The sequence below is a fragment of the Balaenoptera acutorostrata genome, chromosome 13 (genome assembly GCF_949987535.1).
Source record: "Balaenoptera acutorostrata chromosome 13, mBalAcu1.1, whole genome shotgun sequence".
Classification (NCBI taxonomy): Eukaryota; Metazoa; Chordata; class Mammalia; order Artiodactyla; family Balaenopteridae; genus Balaenoptera; species Balaenoptera acutorostrata.
The window spans coordinates 66418234-66439020 of NC_080076.1; the positions used below are offsets into that span (position 1 = coordinate 66418234).

At 57.9% G+C, this 20787-nt stretch overlaps 1 protein-coding gene across 8 annotated transcripts; it reads right to left on the reverse strand.

Moving 5' to 3' along the window:
* Position 1: 1 nt before the first annotated feature.
* On the reverse strand, positions 2–20761 carry SMPD4 (sphingomyelin phosphodiesterase 4). 8 transcript variants are annotated; one of them, XM_028162378.2, is made up of 21 exons: positions 20606–20736; positions 19508–19712; positions 17392–17475; positions 15650–15736; positions 14222–14364; positions 14015–14090; positions 13373–13481; positions 13217–13269; positions 12597–12748; positions 10694–10826; positions 8741–8812; positions 6062–6148; positions 4265–4410; positions 3703–3793; positions 3325–3425; positions 2788–2951; positions 2287–2492; positions 1839–2072; positions 1580–1711; positions 1360–1488; positions 2–1278 (listed from the first exon to the last, which is right to left on the reverse strand). In XM_028162378.2, exons 3-21 carry the CDS (start codon positions 17428–17430, stop codon positions 949–951), a joined length of 2484 nt encoding a protein of 827 aa, XP_028018179.2. In that variant the 5' UTR covers positions 17431–17475; positions 19508–19712; positions 20606–20736; the 3' UTR covers positions 2–948. The 8 variants fall into 8 exon arrangements, with proteins under 8 accessions (XP_028018179.2, XP_028018180.2, XP_007196332.2 ...); XM_028162379.2 differs by lacking the exon at positions 20606–20736 and adding an exon at positions 20096–20572; XM_007196270.2 differs by lacking the exon at positions 19508–19712 and having other exon boundaries at positions 20606–20761.
* Positions 20762–20787: the final 26 nt, after the last annotated feature.

Consider the following 20787-nt stretch of genomic DNA (forward strand, 5'->3'; position numbering starts at 1 on the left):
CTCAGGACCAAGAACAGGTTTATTCAGATCCATGGTCGGTTACAAGTTTGGTTTGGTTACTGGTCACAGGCCCCAAATGCCACTACTCTGAGTTTACATCAAAATACAAAGCCCAATACTTACAGTTTGAAAACTTAAAAAAATACACCAAAGACTAAGGCTTTTAAAAATCTCAGTTGAAAAGTTCTCCCTGGTGTGTCATCTGTAGAATGAAACGCGTGTGAGATGCTGTGAGGATTTCTGACAGTGAACTCGCATTCATCATATACTTTGGATATTTAAATGTTACCAAAAAATCACTATGTCTTTGAGCGCTTGATTGAAGATACAAATGATGCTTTTGACCATCTTTGGTTGTAGACCACCCACAGGGAACAAGGTGGTGACAGCCCTGACGACCTGCTCCATGGCCTGGGGGCATCTGTGTTCTCGGAGGGTCTCTCCTCAAAAGCAGGCATGTGGCCCAGACTTGGAACTACTGGGAAAATACAGTGGCCCTAGCTTTGTCAAACGCGGCAGCAAAATCAGGTTTAAAATCATGAAACAGAGGAGAACCATTGTCTAATTTTCTTAGGGCTCTCTTTTAGGGCCTGATTCTTCTCTGGAGCCAGAGGCTGGGTTCCCATCTTGGGGTCTCACCGCCCACCTCCAGGGCGGCAAGGGCAGAGGCCGCAGGCCATCCGGGGAGGCCCAACTCCTGAGCTTCACACGCTGAGGAAAAGAAAGGCGTCACCCTGCAGGCCCTCTGGCTGAGGAAAGGGGGAGGCCCAGGGCCGGCAGGCTGCCCGCCCCGCATGGCTACCTCTCTGCCTGGCCCTGCCCTCTCCTTTCAGGTTCTCTTCAGATGGTTCCAGGGCTGCAAGAAAACGCCCCCTGGAAGCACGAAGGTGACAGGTGTTGGGTGCAGAGTGGCCTCCCTGGTGCCCGGGGGTGGCGGCCGGCCCGCAGTCAGAGCTGGTGCAGCTTGCCCTGCTCGGTTAGCAGCGTCATGGCCACGGCATAGAGGACATAGCCCAGCACGAGGAGCAGGGCACAGAGCAGGGGCCCGATGCAGAACAGAGAGGCCACGAAGAAGGCCAGCAGCAGGGCCAGCAGCGTCCGGTAGCTGCCCAGGAAGCGCAGGCTGAGCCGGGGGCCCCGGGCAAGGCTGGCCGCACGCCCCCGCCCCACGGGGCTCAGCAGGCGCCTGTCCAACAGCCCAGGCTCCAGGAGGTGGTAGCGACAGAAGCTGCCGAGGAAGTCGGCCCGCGAACAGAGGGCCACCATCTGACCTGCGAACTAGAGCACAGACAGGCCCCACTCTCACCTGCCGCTCGCGGGCTGGCGGTGGGGAGGGGCGGCCCTCCCTCCCACACTCACCCTGCGGTTGATGGCGGAGGACAGTCGGAAGAGCACTCGGACCAGGCCGGCAATCTCGTAGCTCCGGATGGGCTGCAGCTCCGAGTCCCCTTGGTACTCGATGTCAAAGCGCCGAAGCCCGTTGATGATCTGGAAGCAGCAGGAGGTGAGCCCCCGGGAGCCATGGCCACGCTGCCCAGCAGGCCCCAGAGAGCCCGACCCCTCGGGACGTGGGCCTCACCTGATACCGGCCCAGGGGCGTGAGGATGAGTCCATCCTCGCCCACAATGCAGTCTGGGAGCTGCTTCTTCCCGTTCTCATCCTGCGTGGTCCCCAGGGCAAGCGTGAGCTGGGCGAGCTGGGCCTCACTGAGCTGTCAGGGAGACGCCTGCCGTCACTTCTAAGGTGGAGGGAGGCCTTCCCCCCCGCTGGGCCTCAAACGGCAACGAGGGGCCCAGGCACGTGACACCTGGGGGAGGTGAGGATGGCCAAGGGCGTACCCGGAACACTTGGCACAGGTACTCCAGGGCCTTCTCCAGGTACTCGTCCGTCTTGCGGACCCTGTCCTGCCCCATCTCGTCCAGGTCATTGCCCGGGTAAGAGCCATTGGTGTCCGCGGGGTAGAAGCCCAGCCATGACAGGAAGGGACGGGCCGCCGTGCTCTCCCCATACTGGTCAGAGAGGGACTTGGCTGTCTGCTTGGCCTGCGTGATGAGCTGAGCCAGACGCAAGACCTGTGGGTGGGCAGGTGGGCGAGTGGGTGGTCAGCTGGCTCGGAGCTGCCTCATGGCACCGACAGCCCAGGGGTGGCTTCCACACAATGAGTTTTAAGGACTAAGGTGCACTTTCCAAGACGGTACGTCTATCATCAGAAAAAAACTAGACTCCACTGAACAAGACAGGGAAGGGGTGTGAAATGCCAGAGCCCAGAGGGCCCCGACCACTCACCAGTGCCCGGATCTCGGGCCCGAACATTGGGGTGTACTTGCAGTCCTGGCCCTCCAGGCTGTACACATGGCTCTTCACCTTGAAGGAGGCGTCGGTGATGGCTGGTGGCCATGACGACAGGAAGCTGCCGGTGAACGTGGGCACCGTGAAGAGCCGGTGCTGGCGGTGGGGGATGACCAGCTCGGGCTCCAGGAACAGCTGCTCGCCTGGAAGGCAGGATGCGAGCCTGGCTGCGGCTCCAAGAGCACGGACATTGGGTCCCACCGCAGGTCCCTGAGGGCAGTGACTGCACAGCGCAGGCCCAGCTCCCGGAGGTCCCCCCCACCCCCACCCATCTCTGCAGGGTAGTGGCTACAAGGAGAGTGCAACAGCGGCCCACAGCCTCCCAAAGCCACCACTACAAGCCACCAGGGGATGCAGCTCAGAGCTCTGTTCCCCTCCTGTGGGGCGCACACGCAACCCCCGCGAGCGCACAGGTGACAGGGCCGGCAGGGGCCTCACCCCGCTGGATCATCTCAGCCAGGTTTGGCTGCGCAAAGACCTTGGCCACGCGGAACACCATGAGTGCGTTCTTGGGGCTGACGAGGTCCGTGCGCAGCGCGCGGCTCAGGAAGCCCAGGAAGAGCTTGGTGTAGACAAGCAGGTTCTCCTGCACGAAGGGCGCCCTGAGGGCGGGACAGACATCAGGGCTCCTCCCCGGCTTCCGGTCTTCCCCAGGTATCACGAATGGTGGCGGAGGGGCCGGGGGTGACACGAGGGGGCAGGACAAGCGGGCAAAGGTGAGGCCCCAAGGACAGAATCCTCCACGGATGAGGCCCATTCCCAGGACCAAGGCCATTGGGGGCGGGGCAGCTGTGCTGCAGGGCTGGCGAGGAAGGGCTACGGGGAGGTTTATGTGAGTCCATGTGGGAAAGGGACAGAAGGACAGGGGCTGCCCGTTGTCCCCAAGAGAGCAATCCTGGAGCCTGGGCAAGTCCCAGCAGGGGACGAGGGGGTGGCCCAGGCCCCCTGCCTGCAGGACCGCGGGGTCGGGCTCACCATCTCTCTGACACACTCCGGGCCTGGCAGTCGCTGCTCGGGGCCTGCTTCTCGGGCGCGTACCTCCAGGGCTGCAGGTAGCTCAGCCACATCTCCAGGACCTGGGGAAACACATGCAGCTGGGGCAGGTGGCTGGCGCTCAGGTGGGCGGGGGCTCAGGGGGAGCCTGTGCCCCCTCAAGACGCCTGGCCCCTCAGAACAGGTCACCCAGCAGGCTTTCCCCTGAGTGCAGCGGAGGGCAGCTGCGTGAAGCTGGGAACCCACCCTGCGTGGACAGCTGGGTTCAAGGTCACAGCTGGCAGAACAGCACCGGAGGCCCCCAAGGCCTCCCCTCCCTCATCCGCACACGCAGAGCAAAGGCCATAGGGCAACACTCACAGCTCTGAACGATGCGTCCAGGGGCCAGTGGCCAAAGCAGTGCTGCAGAAAGAGGTAGAGCTTCTGCTGGACAAACCTCGGGACGGCGGCCCTGTGGGGGAGGGTGCGTCACCTCACAGGGGAGCCCGGCACCCCCTGGGGGCAAGGCCTTCTATTTTTAGCCCCATTCCTCAGAGAAAATTCTAAAGTTCAGAGAAGTTAGAGAACATTCCAGGGACACACAACACACGTGGCCGATCCAGCGTGGCTCCTGTGTGCACCTCAGCTCGGCCTGGCCCATGCGTAGCCAGCTCTGCTGGCCCTGCTGGCCTGGGAGTCAGGCCACGGCCCTTGCCCTGCCGGGGTGGTGTGGGGTGGGGGTGAGGTGCAGCGCCGAGCCGCCTGCTGCTCTCCTGCCACAGGGGAGGAAGGGGGAAGAGGGGGCAGCAAGATGGGGCCTCTCCTGGGCCAGCCTGAGAAGCAGCCAGGTGGCCCCCACCCACCTCTGGGCCAGGGTGGCAGTGAGGAGACAGTCCCAGGAGGGCTCGAGGTGACTGTCCCCCCACCCACAGCCCATACCCACCGTTTGAACTCCTCCAGGGGGCTGGCGGCGTGGGAGTGGGCGGAGGGTGAGGCCTGCTCGGGCCGCAGGCTGTTGGCGAAGGCGTGCAGGTGCTTCAGCAGCAGCCGCACCACCAGCACATGCTCCTCGGTGGGCATGAAGGACTCCTGGGGGGAGGGCCCTCGTCAGTACCTCGTGCTGGGCTGTACCCACCTCTCCCCCCATGGATGCACCGCACATGGCGCCCTGGGATGGCCACCGGGGCAGAAGCTCTGCCGTGTGCTTCCCTGCACTTCAACCCCTTTCATGGAGCCTCTGAGACAAACACCCTCAGTCCTGCGAGCTCAGCTTTCGGTTCACAAAGGCCAGGAGGGTCTCTGAGACCCCCACGCACGGGGAAGCCTGGGGGCCGGCCGCCTGCTCCCCACACCCACACCCCAGCCCTTGGGCCTCGACAGACTTGTTGGAAGTGCTCTTGGCAGCTTCACCCCAAGGTGAGCAACGCCAAGTGGGGTGCAGATGGCTCCCGGCCCTGTGTGCAAGAAGCCGGGCACCGACCAGCAGCACCCCCGCTGCCCAGGGCACGGTCTGCATAGGCCTCCCTGGCAGGGAAATGCCTCCACAGGCCCACGCAACACACCCCAAGGCCGCTATGCCTGGGGTGGGAGGCGGGGTGTAATGTTCTTCTGCATGTGTCTATTTTTAGGTCGTTATATGGTGGATTTGCAGCATTTTGGCAAAAAAAAAAAAAAAGGGATACTTTAACAGTAATAAAAAACCACAGAGCATCCTCTGTGCCAGGCCGTGACTCTGCCCAGGGAGCCCCTTTCTCGTTCACAGGAACTGAAACCCCCACCGCATCTCACCCCCGCCCTCCACGTTTCCAGGGGCAACTCCCCGCCCCACGCCCAGCAACCACACTGGACACCGCTGGGCTACTTTCTCTCTACGTTTGTCAGTCAAAGCACTTTCTTCCAGTGCCTCCCTTCCCTGAGCCAAATGCCCACAGGAGCCCCTGGTCACAGCTGCACACGGACACTCACGGGGCCAGGCCTCCCGCCGTGGAGGTGAAGGCAGGGGCCCTGCTCTTTGCCAGGTGAGGCCCTCCCCAGCCCAGGCCTGAGTGGCACCCACTTCTGCACGTGGCCCGCCCTCAGCACCCCTTCTGGAACATTCTCTCCCTCCTCAGTGCAGCTGCCGCATCTGCTCAAATTCAAGTTCAGTGGTGTGTGGCCCCACCTAGGGTGAGGGGGACAGAGCCCTGGCCGTGAGCACAGCTCCAGACACATGTCTCTGCCCAGACTTCCCAGTGGTCGCGTCATGGAGCAGCAAACTTCACGACCCTGTTGGCCCCAAACACCCAGCTCGCTGACCACAGTCCATCCCTGGTCACTCCTGCCTAAGCAGACGGTGGTCCCTGCAAGGTCACCGCCCATGAGCCCCGGGGCCTCCACACACTTGGTCAGCCCCCAGCACCAGGCCTGTACTGCAAAGGCCACACCACTTCGCCCCCACGAACCGGGGCTGAGCACAGATAGCTAAGACACCCGAGGACGCGACACCTTGGCTGGCCTGGGGCTTGGCCAGGTGGGTTCGGTGACCTCCCCCACAGCCAGTGGGGTCCTGTGCATCACTCCCAGCCACGTGGCCATGCACCCTGAACCCAGGTCCAGGCCGAAGGGCCTGGCTGTGCTTGGAACTGGTCTCTGGTCACCCCAGCCGGCCCCCAGCCAGACCCTGGCTACTGCGCAGGACATGAGCTCTGGGGTTAAACCATGGGGCGGGGGTGAAAGGGAACAAAACGAAAGCGGCCAGTACTTGGTGGGCGTGGAGGGCCTGGAGGCTGGGTTGGGCAGGGCTGTGGAGGGCGCTGCAGACACTGAGTCGGTAGTGCAGGACCTCCAGCTGAGAGACAACAGCAGAGAAGCCAAGAGGAGAGGGTGGGGGGAGGGGGAGGGGAGAGAAAGAAATAGTGAGAAGAAGCCCAGAAGTAAGAACAAGAAAAACAAAAACAAAAGCACAAGTCAGTGACAATCCAAACAATCACAGCCCAGCAGCATCAGGCCAATGAGACGCCAACCACCCCCTCCAGGCGTGATCCTCCAGCTGCCGGGCAGAGGAAGGACAGACCCGCAAGGTCACCTGGGAGGCCCCTCCAACCCCTGAGGTCATCCCGACCCCATTGCACTGGGTGCAGCACATGTCAGCAGCTCAGCGGAGCCCAGGCACCTCCCTGGGACACACTGCTGGTCACCAAGGCCCGAAGACCCAGGCTCAGTAAAGAAACTTGAGAAGCCAGTTCTAGACGGAGGGCTCTGCCCAGAAGAGAAAAATACGTAATTTATTGGACTTCCTGGGTTGTCCGGAAAAGAAATTTATCAGCACATGATAGAATCAATTCCTAGGTGTTAAAGACCCAATCAGAGTCCCATCCTGAAAGGTTCTGTGCACGGGGCTGGTTCCCAGCCCATCATGCCCCACATCCTGGAAATGGTTAACCTGGTGCTAACACTTACTGGTTCTGATTCTGGGAAGACCAACCTCTACCTCCCTCTACCTCACCAGGAGCCCCCAGACACTGAGCCACACACACCCAGAGGCAGCTGGAACCCTGAGGCCAGGGGTGACAGCTGAGCTGGCACACTGTCTGCCCCCAACCCCAGAACTTCCGCCCTATCTCCCTGCAGCTAAGAGCAGCCAGAGCCGGCCCAGCACACGTCCTGCCCCGTGAGGGCCCGCCTCCCACCCCAGCGCCATGCTTCACACAGAAGAGGCGTGAAGGAATGTGCCAGACGCTGGGGAGACGGGCACAGCCAGAGACACGCAGGGCTGGGGCGGGAAGGGGCACGGCCGCACTCAGCAAGGAAATGGGGAGCCCACGGTCCCCCTTCAGGCCCCAGCCCGGGCCCACAGCAGCCTGCAGGGAGCGTGCATGCGCCTGGACCCAGCCCGGCCGCAGCCGCACCGAGGGAGCTCCAGGAGCTGCACTTCCTGCACCCAGAAAACCCGGCAAACTGACCCCAGGGTTACGTGGGGCCATCAAGGACTTCCACGTGGTACGGGGCAGGCCTGGACAGACGGCAGGGGCCTTGGATGAAGCAGACCCCGCGGTTTCCCACACACCCCACCTCCTCGGGTTTTGTTTTTCTGCCTCAACAGGTGGCAAATGGCAGAAGGTTTCTGGGTGCCTGGTGGGGTCTTCATGGTGCCCCACCCCGCACCGACCCAAGTCAACCTGAGCAGCCCTCACCCTCCTGTGACCGTGGGGAGGAGGCGGAAGGCCCCTCCCCATACGGACTCGGTGTTCCCCCAGGTGACCGGCAGCTCGGAAGGGCCCTCTGGCTGGCAGAGCTACGGCTAAGACCTGAAGCGGGCGGGCTGCCCTGGGCTCCCGACACAGACGTGCAGACAGGAAGGTGACACCACGAAGCAGCCTCTGTGAGACCAAGCCCCGCGCGCCCCGCAGGGGAGCCAGCCCCACCCACCGGGCAGCGGCAGGAAAGTGCAGCAGCAAGTGCGCTCTGGAAGCAGGCAGGGGCATGGTGGGCGCTTTGCGACGCGAGAGGCCCAGGATGGATTCCCAGCCCCACCCCCACCCCCGTTCTCCTCCTCCTCCTCCTCCTCCTGTGCGGGGCCAAGGACGGAGGCTGGGACACTGCGCTCTAAGAGGAGTGTTGGGGCCGCATCCCAGTCCTCCGTGTGGCAGAACCCTGGGCTGGGGAGCAGGACCACCAAGGGAAGGGCACAGGCCACTGTTCCAATGTGACCCACAGATTCTTAATTCCTAAGGAAGCCCTTGAGGACTCTGACTGGCAGCGGCAAAAGCAAAGTCTAAGTAGCAAACTGCTGCACGGAAGCGGCACGCTGCAGTCTTGCGCGCGGGCTGTGCACCTGAGCACCTCTCCCTAACTCAACAGAACTGTTCTACCCCGACCAGCCCTGTGGCCACAGCCCCGGGAGGGGGCCAGGGACTCCAGGCCTCTGCACACATGTGAGCTGCCCAGCAAGGGAAGGAGGAAAAGGAGAGGAGGAGGAGACAGCCCAGGCCACATGCAGGAGGGCATCAGACCCCACCCACCGCCAGGAGGGCTGCTGCCGCTGCTCTGGAGGACGTGAAGGGCAGCAGGGCCACCAAGGTGGGCAGAGTCTGCTGGGCGCCACCGCAGCAGGACAGCAGGAGGCGCTGTGACTCCCAAAGGCACCCACGGCTCCCACGCCCCAGAACACGAGCACCACAACCACATCTGTTCCTACTGCCAGGGAGAGGGCTCTGCAAGTAGCATGGGGAGGCCCAGAGAGGACAGGCCTCAGCCGCCAGGGTGCAAGCCCAGCACAGAAGACAACCTGCCTGCTGCTCAGCACTTGAGGGAGGCGAGATGGCAGGTTGCTGGGTCCCACTAGCCAGTCCTTGAAACTAACTGAAATCAAGGACAAGCAGCAGCAGGCTGACCAGGGCCAGCGCGGGAGGCGGGAAGAGAAACCGCGGCAGCAACATACCTTGGCGTGAGGGGACTGCATTTTTTGGTACATCTCCAAAGAATAATGATGAAGCCACATTTCAACAAAAACCTGCAAAAGAGCATTAGCTGGTCAAAAGGTCTTTGACAAGGCCGTCAAGACCATTCAATGACGGAAAGAACAGCCTCTTCAACATGTGCTACTGAGAAAACAGGGTGCCCACATGCAAATCAGCACAGTCAGACCCTCACTCTACATTGTGAACAAGAAACAACTCAAAATGGATCAAAGACCTAGCATATAAGAGCTAAAACTGTAGAACCTTAAAAGAAAGCGTGGGGGAATGCTTCACAACAATGGATTTGACAGTAATTTCTTAGATGTAAGTCCAAAACCATGGGCAACAATGGAAAAAACTGGACTTCATGAAAATTAAAAGCTTTTGTGCATCAAAAGACACAACATACGTAGTAAAAAAGTAGCCTACAGAATGGGGGAAAATATTTGCAAATCATGTATCTGAAAAGGGATTAACATCCAGACTACATAGAGAATGCCTAGAAGTCAACAACAAAAAAGATCCCAATTCAAAAATGGGCAAAGGACTTGAATAGATGTTTCTCCAAAGAAGATACACGCGTGGCCAACAAGGATGTGAAACGCTGCTCAGCACCACACGTCACCAGGGCAGAGCAGACCAGTCACGACAATTAGGGTGGCCACAGTCAGAAACCCAGAAAACAACGAGTGTTCTGAGGGTGTGGGGAAACCGGACCCCTTGTGCACTGCTGGTGGGGATGAAAAATGGTGCAGCCACCATGGAAAACAGCATGGCAGGTCCTCAAAAAACTAAACAGAATTACCGTACAGCCCAGTAATCCCACTTCAGAACAGATAATCAAGAGGACGGAAAGCAGGGTCTTAAAGAGAGAACTGCACACTCATGTTCACCACAGCCAAGAGGTGGAAGCAGCCCAAATGTCCATCAGATGGACAGATAAACAAAACATGGTTACACACACACAGCAGAATTTTACTCAGCTTTAAAAAAGGAAGGAAATTCTGACACATACTACAATGTGGATGAGCCTTGAAGACACTATGCTGAGTGAAGCCAGTGAGTCATTAAAAAGAAAAATACTGTGTGATTCCACTGACAGAGGCAGCGAGAAGAGTCAGATTCACAGAAACAAAGCAGGGTGGTGGGTGTGGGAGCTGGTGGGAGGGGGACTGAGGAGCTGCTGTTTGACAGGTACAGACTTTCAGTCTTACATGATAGGAAGGTTCTGGAAACCCATTACAACAAGGTAAACATACTTAACGCTACTCAACTATATGCTTTAAAATGGTTAAGACTTAGATTTTACATTATGTGTATTTTACCTCGGTTCCCAAATAAAATCAGAACCCCCATCTCATCCATACTCCAGGCTCTCAACAAGCCATGCTTGTGGTGACCCACTCAGCCCCAGAATCCAGCATCAGAACAGCAGAATATCTCCAAGGTGGCGCTGAAGAGACAGGCCTGGGGTCTGCTGGAGCCGCACAAGGTCACACACAGGCCTGCCGTCCCCACTGGGGCCCCCTGGCATGGAGGGGACGGCATCCTGCTGACCAAGGGGAGGCCCCCCCCCATTCAGTGCCCTAAACACGCTGCTGCAGCAGGGCTTACTATCTACCCCTCCCAAACCACGGCAGTGGTCAGAGAGGGTGACCCAAGCCACTGGAAACTGAAAGGCTGGGCAGCCATCGTGTCACAATAAAATAGGGCTCTGTGGACAGGGGGTCCAGGGGTGAAAACAGTGCCAGTGACACAGAGGTGAGACAGGTGGGCAAATTCTTTCTCATCTGTGTTAAACGTCACAGCAGAGACACTAACAATTGACAGCCACCCCCAGACCAAGGGGCAGTCTTTAGGCCCTTGCACCCTGGGGTGGGCGGTGATGAGCAGTTTATCTGAAACAGAAGCAGAGAAGGCACCCAGGCTCTCACCTGGAGCAGCGTCTCCGACCTCCAGATCTCGTGGGAGGCGGGGTCTGCATTCACAGACGTCTGATGAGAGATGTGTCGCTTCAGGAGGCTGGTGTGGTGCAGGCCGTAGGACGCAAAAGGCACGGCTGGCGTCCTGAGGGAGACACAGAAGCAGATCTCAGTCAGCAGGCTCCCACGGGTGTGACCAGGGCAATCTGGGCCTCAAACCCAGGACAGCAGCGACAAGTACAACCCGTGGAAGCGTCCAACGACCCTCAAGTCCACGTTGCTATGTGTGAATAAACAAACAGAAGAATGAATTTTCCATCCACATCCACCCACTGATAAATGCAGGACGGGTGAGATCAGAAAAGCGTCATTTGCCAACCACCCTATTCACAATGGATCTGGCTGAAGACCATGAGGGATGCCGACACTGCCGACAAGAGCGGGAGCTCGGTGGATCTTCCCATTAAGTCCCCCGTTCACTAATTGAGGCCCAAAGACCTTCGTTAACTTTACAGGAGGAAAACCTGGCATCACCCTCAGCCCAGCAAGCGGGCTCACGGGCACCACGGCAGCCGCTGCAATGCCCCTGCCAACGATGCCCAACCTGGGCCTAATCATGGGAAACACCCGAGGACCCACTGTGCACACAACAGCTGTCAAGGTCAGGAAAGGCTGTGGGACCTTCTGGACAACAGAGAGACAGCACGTGCGGGAAATGACCCTGCACGGAACCCAGCTGCATGACAGCCACAAGTGGGGCAGCTGGTGAAACCCAAGTGGGGTCTGGGGAGGAGATGGTGGCCTGGCAGCAACATTGCCTCCTGATTTGAACGGAATGGCCGCGGTTACGGAGATGCACACACTTTCAGAAAACACACTCTGAAACGTTAAGAGGTAAGGGCATCGTGTCTATAACTTACTCAAATGGCCCAGGGAAAAATGCACACAGATTAAACAGAATAAAACAACTCGGAAATCAACAGGGATGAAGGGCTTGTGAAAGTTCTTTGTTACATGTAGCAACGTGTAAAGTCTGAAATTATTTTGTGAAAACAAATGAAATCCAGCCCAGAAAACTGCCTGGCAGCTGAAGTCTGCCTTTGAAGGGGTATGAATCCAGGCCACACCCGGGTTCTCCCCCAAGCCCAGATCCCTGGCCCCTGCCCCCCAGGCCGCCTAGCGTCAGCAACACCTGCACAGCCCCTCCCCCACACTCCTCCTCGCCATCCCCTTTCCTTGGGAGCTTATGTCCACACGAGTTTGGGGTGAGTTTGGGGTAACGACACAGCACGTGCCAGCAGATGTGGGGGAACAGCACCTGCAGGAAAGAGCTGCAGCCTCCAGGGAAGGAGCGGGGGCTAGTGAGGCAAGGGCCAGAGGAGCACAGGCTCCTCACCCCCGGACAGGCCAGCCTCACGCTTCCTTCCTGCTCTGCCCGTGCCAGCGGCTCTTTACCACAGGCCCCGGCTCAGCAAAGGCCTGGTCCCCGAGTCTACAGGTCCCTGCTAGTCTCACTTGGCCACAGCTCAGCGCTGCCCACAAGCCCCTCCTCTCCAGAACCATTCGCTCAGCGCTGCCAATCAGCTCTCGGCTTTGAGTCCCTCACCACCCTGCTCACCGCTGGGCATGGGGCTTGGGTGCCACGTGTGGAGAGGGCGGCCACAAGCAGAACACAGCCCGTTCCCATACCAGAGCCAGGCCCCGTCCACACGGCCACAGAACCTGCCCGCTTCAGAAACGTCCACCTCACCCCACCCTCCAGCCTGTGCTCAGCTGGGGCTGCAGAATCTCAGGCCTAAAAAAAAGCAAGTGCTCCAGACAAGGAGTGGCACCACTGTCCCCGTGAGCAATGCCCTCCAACCAGGAAGGGCCAGGCCTTACCTAGTGGTGGGCTCAGGCCATCTCAGCCACTCACCTGGGAGCCGGTGAGGGGCTGGGCCCCCCCGGGCTGGAGGAGAGAGGGGGGAGCACGCTGCCTTCTGTGGGCAGGAACCATGCTAGGTACCTGTCCACCAGGATGAAGTAGGCGCAGTCTGAAGTGCGGACGTGGAGGGCCCCGGGGGGCGGCTGGAAAGCAAAACTCCTGTGAGCGCATGGCTATGGGCACCGCCCCAGGCTGCTGACCCAGCAATCACAGGGAGGTGCCAGGAGAAAAGCCCCCACCACAAAGGGCCTGACTAGACCCCTCAGTCCTGCCCAGCCCAGGCACCCCCCATCCCCCCACCCTGCCCACACCAGTAGCCACCTCCTACAGGAAGCCTCCCTGACCACCACTCAGGGCACCAGCCCACCCCACATGGCCCATAAAGCCTGCCCCCAGCCTGTCATCCTCACTAAGTGAGGGTGGCCTGAGGGGCAAAGGCTGGCGGGAGGGGGACCCGGGGAAAGGAGGTAGGAAAGGGAGGAGAAATGGAGGAAGGCAGGCCGACGGCTGGCCCAGCCCTGCTTTGTGTGGACACAAGCCCTGGGCCTCAGCCCCTCCCTGCACGGGGGCTTCAGTAAAGCAAACCCGGCTCAGAGGTACCCCTTCTGTACCTTTTGAGTGATGAGGCTCAAAGCAAAGAAGAACATGTAATACTCGAATGGATCTGAGGGCCATGTCAGGGGGCAAACGGCAGGGTTGTCAGGCCCCCCCACCCAGCTCTGTGTTGGCCGCCCAGGCTCCCCCACTGCGGGGCCGACAAAGGATACTGAGGGCCAGGTGCAGGCCAAGGCCCCCGGTTGAGGGGAGCTGGACCTTGTTGTGGTACAGAGGGCTGTCGGGGAGCACGCGCTCCTGGATGGACGCCTTCACGGGGCCCTGTGGACAGACAGAGGTGGCCCTTGGGAAGGCTGCCGAGGAGCCCAGCACACAGACCCCCTGGGGAACAATGCTGTCCTCTGCGCGGTGCTTGCGCAAAAAAGCTTCATGCAGACTCTGTCCCTTCGTCCTCATACAGACCCGCCACAGTGGGGCTGCAGCTGTGTGCATCTCTGACCCAGCCAGGCACTCGATGGATCCTGTCTGCTTTGTTTCTCATACCCATGAGTGAGCCACCCCTTAATTCGCCCCCACAAGACTGGAAACTCAGAAAGACAAAGCTACCAGTCACGTGGCCCTGCCACTCAGCCAGGAGCCAACCAGGCCCTCCCACTGGCAGAGTTCAGATGACCTTTGAAAAAAAAAATAACCACTGAAGTTCCAATCTGTGATGGCTCTTGGGCCCTGAACAGATACCATGACGTTCTGGCCACTGTCACAGCCCTGCAGGCCCCTGCCCACCCACCAGCACTGCAGCCACTGCGCGGGGCACCCGGCCCCAAGCCTGGCTCTCACCACCACAGCTTACTTACAGGCAAGTAAGAGACAGGAAAGTCAAATTTATAGTCTTCAGCTTGAAGTTTATAAACCAACTTCATCATTGGGCCCCTGAACACGAACAACAAAAACAGGGCAATTGAACCATGAACCGTCTCGCTTTGACTGTTCCTTAACAGTGACTGCAAACGAGATCACTGTGAGAAAAAGTCCAGTCCCTCTGGGATAAGAGACCAACCTACCCGGGGTCTAGGAATTCCATGGCGATGCTGTACTCCACAGGGCTCACGCGACCCTGCAAGCAGCGGAGGTTCCACCCAGCCAGGACGCCGTCCAAGCTGCCAAAAATGCTCTCAACCAGCCACGGGAAGATGGCATGCAGCTCCTGCAACAGTGCAGGGAGATTCTGGGCAAGCTCTTGGGGACCACTGCCTGCCTCCCTTGCTGGCCCTGGGCCAAGGACGTCACTCCCTGGCCCGGAGACCAGCAGGACCAGTGGCGCCCACAGGAGCAGCTGTGGATCCTTTTGTTGTGCTTGCGTGGCTGCTTCATGTCTGACCCCATTACATAAGCCAGCATATGATTAAAAGGTTTATTTAAAAATTCTGGCGGGGGGGGCAGTTCAAATTTCCGGATCCACAAGGTTCAAAATGCTCTGGGTGATTCTTGCCACTTGCTTCCAGGCCTCTACCCACCCTCACCCCCCACTACCGCAGGGAGCAAGCAGAAGGGTCGGGTAGGGAAAGAGGAGGATAAGACCCCACAGTGGTGATGTCCCTGGTGGCGCAGTGGTTAAGAATCCGCCTGCCAATGCAGGGGACACAGGTTCGAGCCCTGGTCTGGGAAGATCCTACATGCCGCGAAGCAACTAAGCCCATGCGCCACAACTACTGAGCCTGCGTTCTAGACCCCGCGAGCCACAACTAGTGAAGCCCGTGCACCTAGAGCCTGTGCTCCGCAACAAGAGAAGCCACCGCAATGAGAAGCCTGCGCACCAAAAGGAAGAGTAGCCCCCGCTCGCCGCAACTAGAGAAAGCCCACGCGCAGCAATGAAGACCCAACGCAGCCAATAAATCAATCAATATATTAAGTAAATAAATAAAAAATAAAAATGACAGAAACTTCTGACCCGAAGAGAGCTTTATTAAAAAGGGTGGGACCGTCCGTTCTTCCTCAGGGCAAGACCTTCCTGTCATCTGGTGGCAAGTCCTGGTCCAGGCGGGCCTCCTGGACTGACCCGCACTTACTCTGTGCCGATTCGGGGTGTGGCGTAAACACATATTTTCAGTACTTACAGCAAGGCTCAACCTTGCCACTGCTGACATTTGGGGGTGGACGCGTCTTCGTCCTGGAGGCTGTGCTGTGCCCTGGGGAACGGATGCCAGCACGCCTGGCCTCCACCCACTCGGTGCCGGAAGCACCACCCCATGTGACAACTAAAAATGCCTCCAGACACTGCTAAGTGTCCTATGTGGGACAGAAGGCCCACGGCTGAGAAAGCCCGGTCTACGATGTCGTGGTCACATGTTTACACGTGTCACAAACATGAGAGTCGCAATACGGGGTCAGGCCTCCGCAGGGCAGCGATCAGAGGTGGGAGGCAGGGACTGTGAGAACGCTTTTCCAGGAGTGTGTGAGACACGCCCCCAAGAGACGCTGCAGAACTGTACCTTTGCTGGAAAGTCCTCGATGACTTTAACCAAGTCTTGACACCGCTGTGCAAAGGGTTTATTTATAGAGTCGGCTTTCAGGCTAGCCTAGGAGACACAAGAAACCAAAATAAAGCGAGCACATTTGCTTTGCAGCTTTTGCTGATATTCTGGTGCGAGTCAAAACAGAAATCCAGGTACTTCCCTGATGGTCCAGTGGTAAAGAATCTGCCGTACAATGAAGGGGACACGGGTTCGATCCCTGGTCAGGGAACTAAGATCCCACATGCTGCAGGGCAACTAAGCCGGCGCGCCACAACTACTGAGCTCGTGCGCCTCAACTAGAGAGCCCACGCACCCTGGAGCCTGTGCGTCACAACTAGAGAAGAGAAAACCTGCAAGCCACAATTAGAGAGAAGCCCGCACACTGCAACAAAAGATCCCGCATGCCTCAACGAAAATCCTGCACGCCGCAACTAAGACCCGACACAGCCAAAAATAAATAAATAAATGATAAATAAATCTTTAAAAACAAATAAACAGTAATACAAGTGACGGGCAGGAGTCAGAGACACACCACTGGCCTGACTGCCCAGCACCTCACAAATCAGGTCGTGCGTGTGTCCAGGTCCTACAGGACACCCCTAGGCGAGGCCAGGATCCCGTGCTCTCTAGGCCAGGACTTTCCAGGCTGGCTCCCAGCTCCCTCTGTCAGGCACCCCAGTTACCTCAGAGAGCTGCACATCATGAGAACAAAATCTACCCGCATCCAATCCACAAGCAGGGGGCTGGCTCCTGGGTCAGCCCGCAGCCAGGGGGGACCCCACACAGATCAGAGCACTCACCGAGTGTGTGCACGTGAATGGGAAGTTTCCCCCGGGGCTAACCACCCACCATTTACAGCCCTGTGATTGTGAGCTACCGTTTGTTGTCACTGGCCCTCTGACCCAAGACGTCCTTTATCTGTTACCTTCAGAGATGCAGCAGACCAAAAACCACAGACAGCTTCAGCCAAATGCCAACACTCCGGTGACGGAGAAGCCAGAAAACATTCAGGACAAGAAGTAAGGAAATGTACCCCAGATAAGGGGCGAGGGAAAGCTCTCGTCTATCCTGACCACAAAGGGAAGAAGGCCCTGTGCACATGGATGAACATCAGGAGGAAAGGCCAGGTTTCTAACCACAAGGGCTTTGCCCAGGGTATCCAAGGCCCTGGCCACCTCCACACGAGGATGGGGTCCACAGTGTCTCGGTCAGAGGCAGACACCCGGCTGTACAGGCCTGGGTCGGATCTGCTGGCTCTAGAGGGGCACCGCAGAAAAACATCCTTCCAAATACAGGTTTATAAAAAGTGCAGGCCTAGTGCTCCAGCACAGCAGCCTCCTTCCGTTTTTCACCAGTGACAGTTACGGTCATTAAAACACCTCACTTTCGTGTAAGGATTTACAAGACGTGAAAATGTGGGTGTACATTCTTCTCCCTTGCTCCTCCCCACACCCCAGGAGACTGAGGAAATGGCATTTCAATCAACTCCTCTTGTAGATGAGAAAACCAGGGCTCAGCAGCTGCGTAAACCCAAGGTCCTGCACCAACAGAGGGCAGAGTTGAGCCTGAGGGTTCTCACTCGAGTCCAGTGTCATTTCCAGCACATCCCCCCAAAACATCATCACCGGACAGTTCTTCAAGTCGGTGGCAAAACCCTCAAGTCCCTCCGCTGCAGAGCGACCATCACCCTGGCACACGGGCAGGCAGCTGACACTTACCAGCAGGAAGCTGGGCTGCTGCAGGTGGGGGAATGCCATGGCAGCCTCCCGGGCAGGGTCCAGACCGGCCGTCTTAGAGGACCACTGCGGAGAGACAAAGACAAAACCTCAACCTCTGCCACACAACAAGACACACAAGGCCAGGAGAATATCTGCACAGCTCAGCACCACTGCACTGCCAAGGCCCACGCTTTACAGAAATGCTGCTTATGTGCCTGCCATCCACAGGTCCAGCCCCAGAGCCAGGTCTGTGGCAGGGAACCCTTGGGAACACTTGGTTAAGCTTGTGTGGCACTTGCCACATGCCAGGCCTGGTTCTGAGGGTTCTCCATACATTTCTCATTTAATCCTCGGTGGCAGGCAGGCAGGATTCTAAAGACAGCCATCCAAGATTCCTGTCTCTGGTCATTCAAACACTCTTCTAGGTGCTGCTGTGAAGGGGTTTTGCAGATACAATTAAAGTCTCAAGTGTGAGAACCGTAAGATACAGGGCAGTCCTGACTCATAGCCAGCAACGAAATGGGGACCTTAGTTCTACCACTGCAAAGAGCTGGATCCTGCCAGCAACCTGAATAAGCTTGAAAGCAGATTCTTCCCAAGAGCCTCCAGATAAGAGCAAAGCTGGCCAACACGTCGATCTCAGCTTTGAGAGACCCTAAGCAGAGAACCCAGCTAAGCCTGCATTTCTGACACATAACCATGAGATAACCAACAGATGCAGCTTTAAGCTGCAAAGTTTGTTAAGCAAGAATAGAAAACACATCCTCATAACAACCCTACGAGGTCAGTACAGATAAGGAAATGGAGGCAGAGAGAAAAATCACTTGCCCTCAGCCAGCTGGGGAATGGCAGAGCCAAGACTCAAACCCACAGACCTCCTCACTACTCTCTCATAGAGACAGGTGAACACATCTCCTCTGTCTTACTTGTGCTCTCTGAGAAGGAAGGGAGGGGACGAGCCAGCTTTGCCAATGGAGCCTGTGAACGGCCACCAGAAAATCAGGAGTAGCTCTCCAGAATCCTACCTCTCTGTGCCCCCAATCAGAAACTGAAAATATCCAGACTCGGACTGAGCAGAGAGGGAGCATGCAAGTCCCACTGATGGGCTGCTGATGGCTTTCCTGGCACAGCTCTGCCCATGGCCTGAGGAACGGTGCTGATGCGGCAACTGGCAGTATATGTGGATGGAGAGGCTGTGTGGGCAGCTGAGGGGTTGACAGGAGACATGTATCTCTGCTACTGGGCATTATGAACACCTTCCCATGAAACCGAGCAGAAACCTGCACACTCCCCACCCCTGTACAAAGGCCCCTCCATGTCCTCTGCCTCTTGTTTGTAGAAAAGCTGAAGTTTCCCAGGTCTCCCTGAGTCACAAAAGAGCAGGCTCAAGCAGCTAACGATTAGGACAAGAGAGTCACAGAATCGTTCAGTGTCCGATGCACACTCCTGAGTTGCTTTACAGATACTATAACTGCCACCAGAGGGAAAAAGCCAAATGCATGATGACCAGACAGTAGCCATGACATAAGCTGCTCCATCTATGGCTAGCACGATTCCAAAAACTGGCCTCAAGACAATGAGATTAACGTTATTGCTCATAATGATCTATATCTTTGTGGGCATCAAAATAATTGTAGCTTGCTCTGCCCAATTTTTAGTAAGCAGGCAACTAAAATTGTCAGCAAAGAGATGCCACAGACTCATGTCGACATCTTCCACTCTAAGAATACAGCGCCCTATGTCAGCATGAAGAAGTTACAGAAGATGAGCCTTCGCCCCTAATCCCACAGAAATGGAATGACGTCAGACAGTGGGGATCTGTAAGCAGCTCCTTTGCCCCGTGCCTGTTTGCCCATTTCTGTTTGCCTCAAACCTTACAGAAATGAGGTCACCAGGCAACACTTAACCTAACTCCTGACATATGCTCTGCTGAATGCACACAATACCTTGCTTAACCTGTTGATTCTTTCCCTAGATTAAAAGAAGTAGGAATGAAAAATTAAGTAGTTAAAGAATGACTAGCTCTCTACCCCCAGCTTCTCCCTGTGCAATCCGGCAGATCATGCAGGCAAGATAACATCTGAAGAAAGCTCATGAGGAGTCAGCCAGTCCGCACCCAATGGAAAATGACGCAGAGCTTGACCTTCTGCCTCGATTCTGAGATTCTTTCTCCTTCTTCCCTTTAAAAACTGTCACGGCTGAGCAGAATCTTCGGAGTGCGTTCTGGGACACCAGTCCACCTTCTCCCCGGTTGCTGGCCTTCTGAGTAAAGCAACCTTTCCTTTGTACCAACACTTGTCTCTGGAGAATTGGCTTTTCAGCTGGGAGGAGCGTAGTCTGAGTTCAGTAACACTGAGACTGTTCAACTCCTAATTAAACTAGCTATGGGTTTCAGTTTTAAGGATGACTTAAATAAAACGCTTCAGTCCTGAACCAAGTGGTCCAGGGAACACTGCACTACTTCAAAACGATCAAAGCGGCATAAAACCCTGAACTATTTGCTAAGGGCAGAGCTTTAGAGCTGATGAAGTAAATGCTGCTCCTTGCTCAGAACAAGTTTGCAGAGGTAGCGGCTGAAGGAATGAGCCCGAGGCGCCCAAGCAGGGTGTTTCGGGGAGAGGGCAGCGTCTCCCCGCCCCGGTTCTCCCCGCCGCGCCGCCTGCGCTGTGCGCCCACCCTCCGCTTCATCCCGCCACCTCCACACCTGCTGCCTTCAGGAGCGGCTTCCAATCCGCTTTCGGGGTCCCTCCCGTTAGCCGCAGCCCCGTCAACGCCAATCTCGCCAGGGCCTCCCTCTGGCCGCGCTGCGAACGGGGCGTGCTCCCGCCTGCCGCTCACTACTGCCCCGTGAAGGGAGCACCGGGGTCCCAGTGTCACAGACGCGTATACTGAGGCTCCGCAAAGCCGGCCCACATCGGGGGAGGCGAGGAAGGGTCGGGTCGGGCCGGGGCCGAGACCCACCCCGCTCCCCCCACACCGCTCGCTAAGCCCCAGACTCTCCTCCACCGCGCGCAGCGAACGTTAACCGGTGGCCCACCGGGGTGGGGCGTGCGAGGTGCGCGGGAAGGCGACGGGAGGGCGCAGCCCGGCCCTCGGCGCCCTGCAGGCCCGGCCCGAGGCCCGGGGCTCGCGTGGGAACAGAGCTGGTTTCGGCGGAAGTTCGGGGTGGCCGCCGGGATGCGGGGCCGGACCGCGCGCGATTCCCACCATTAACCTGAAAGAACCACAGCGCCTCCCGCTTCAAGGACCGAGACCGCCATTCGGCGAGTCGGCGCCGAAATGTCGTCATCAAGCTGCGCGTGGCGTCACATTCCCCCGGCCTGGCAGGAAATGCGCCGCCACCTTCTTTGGCTGACACAGTAAAAGACGCGTGCGCAAAGCGAAGGCCCGCCTCGG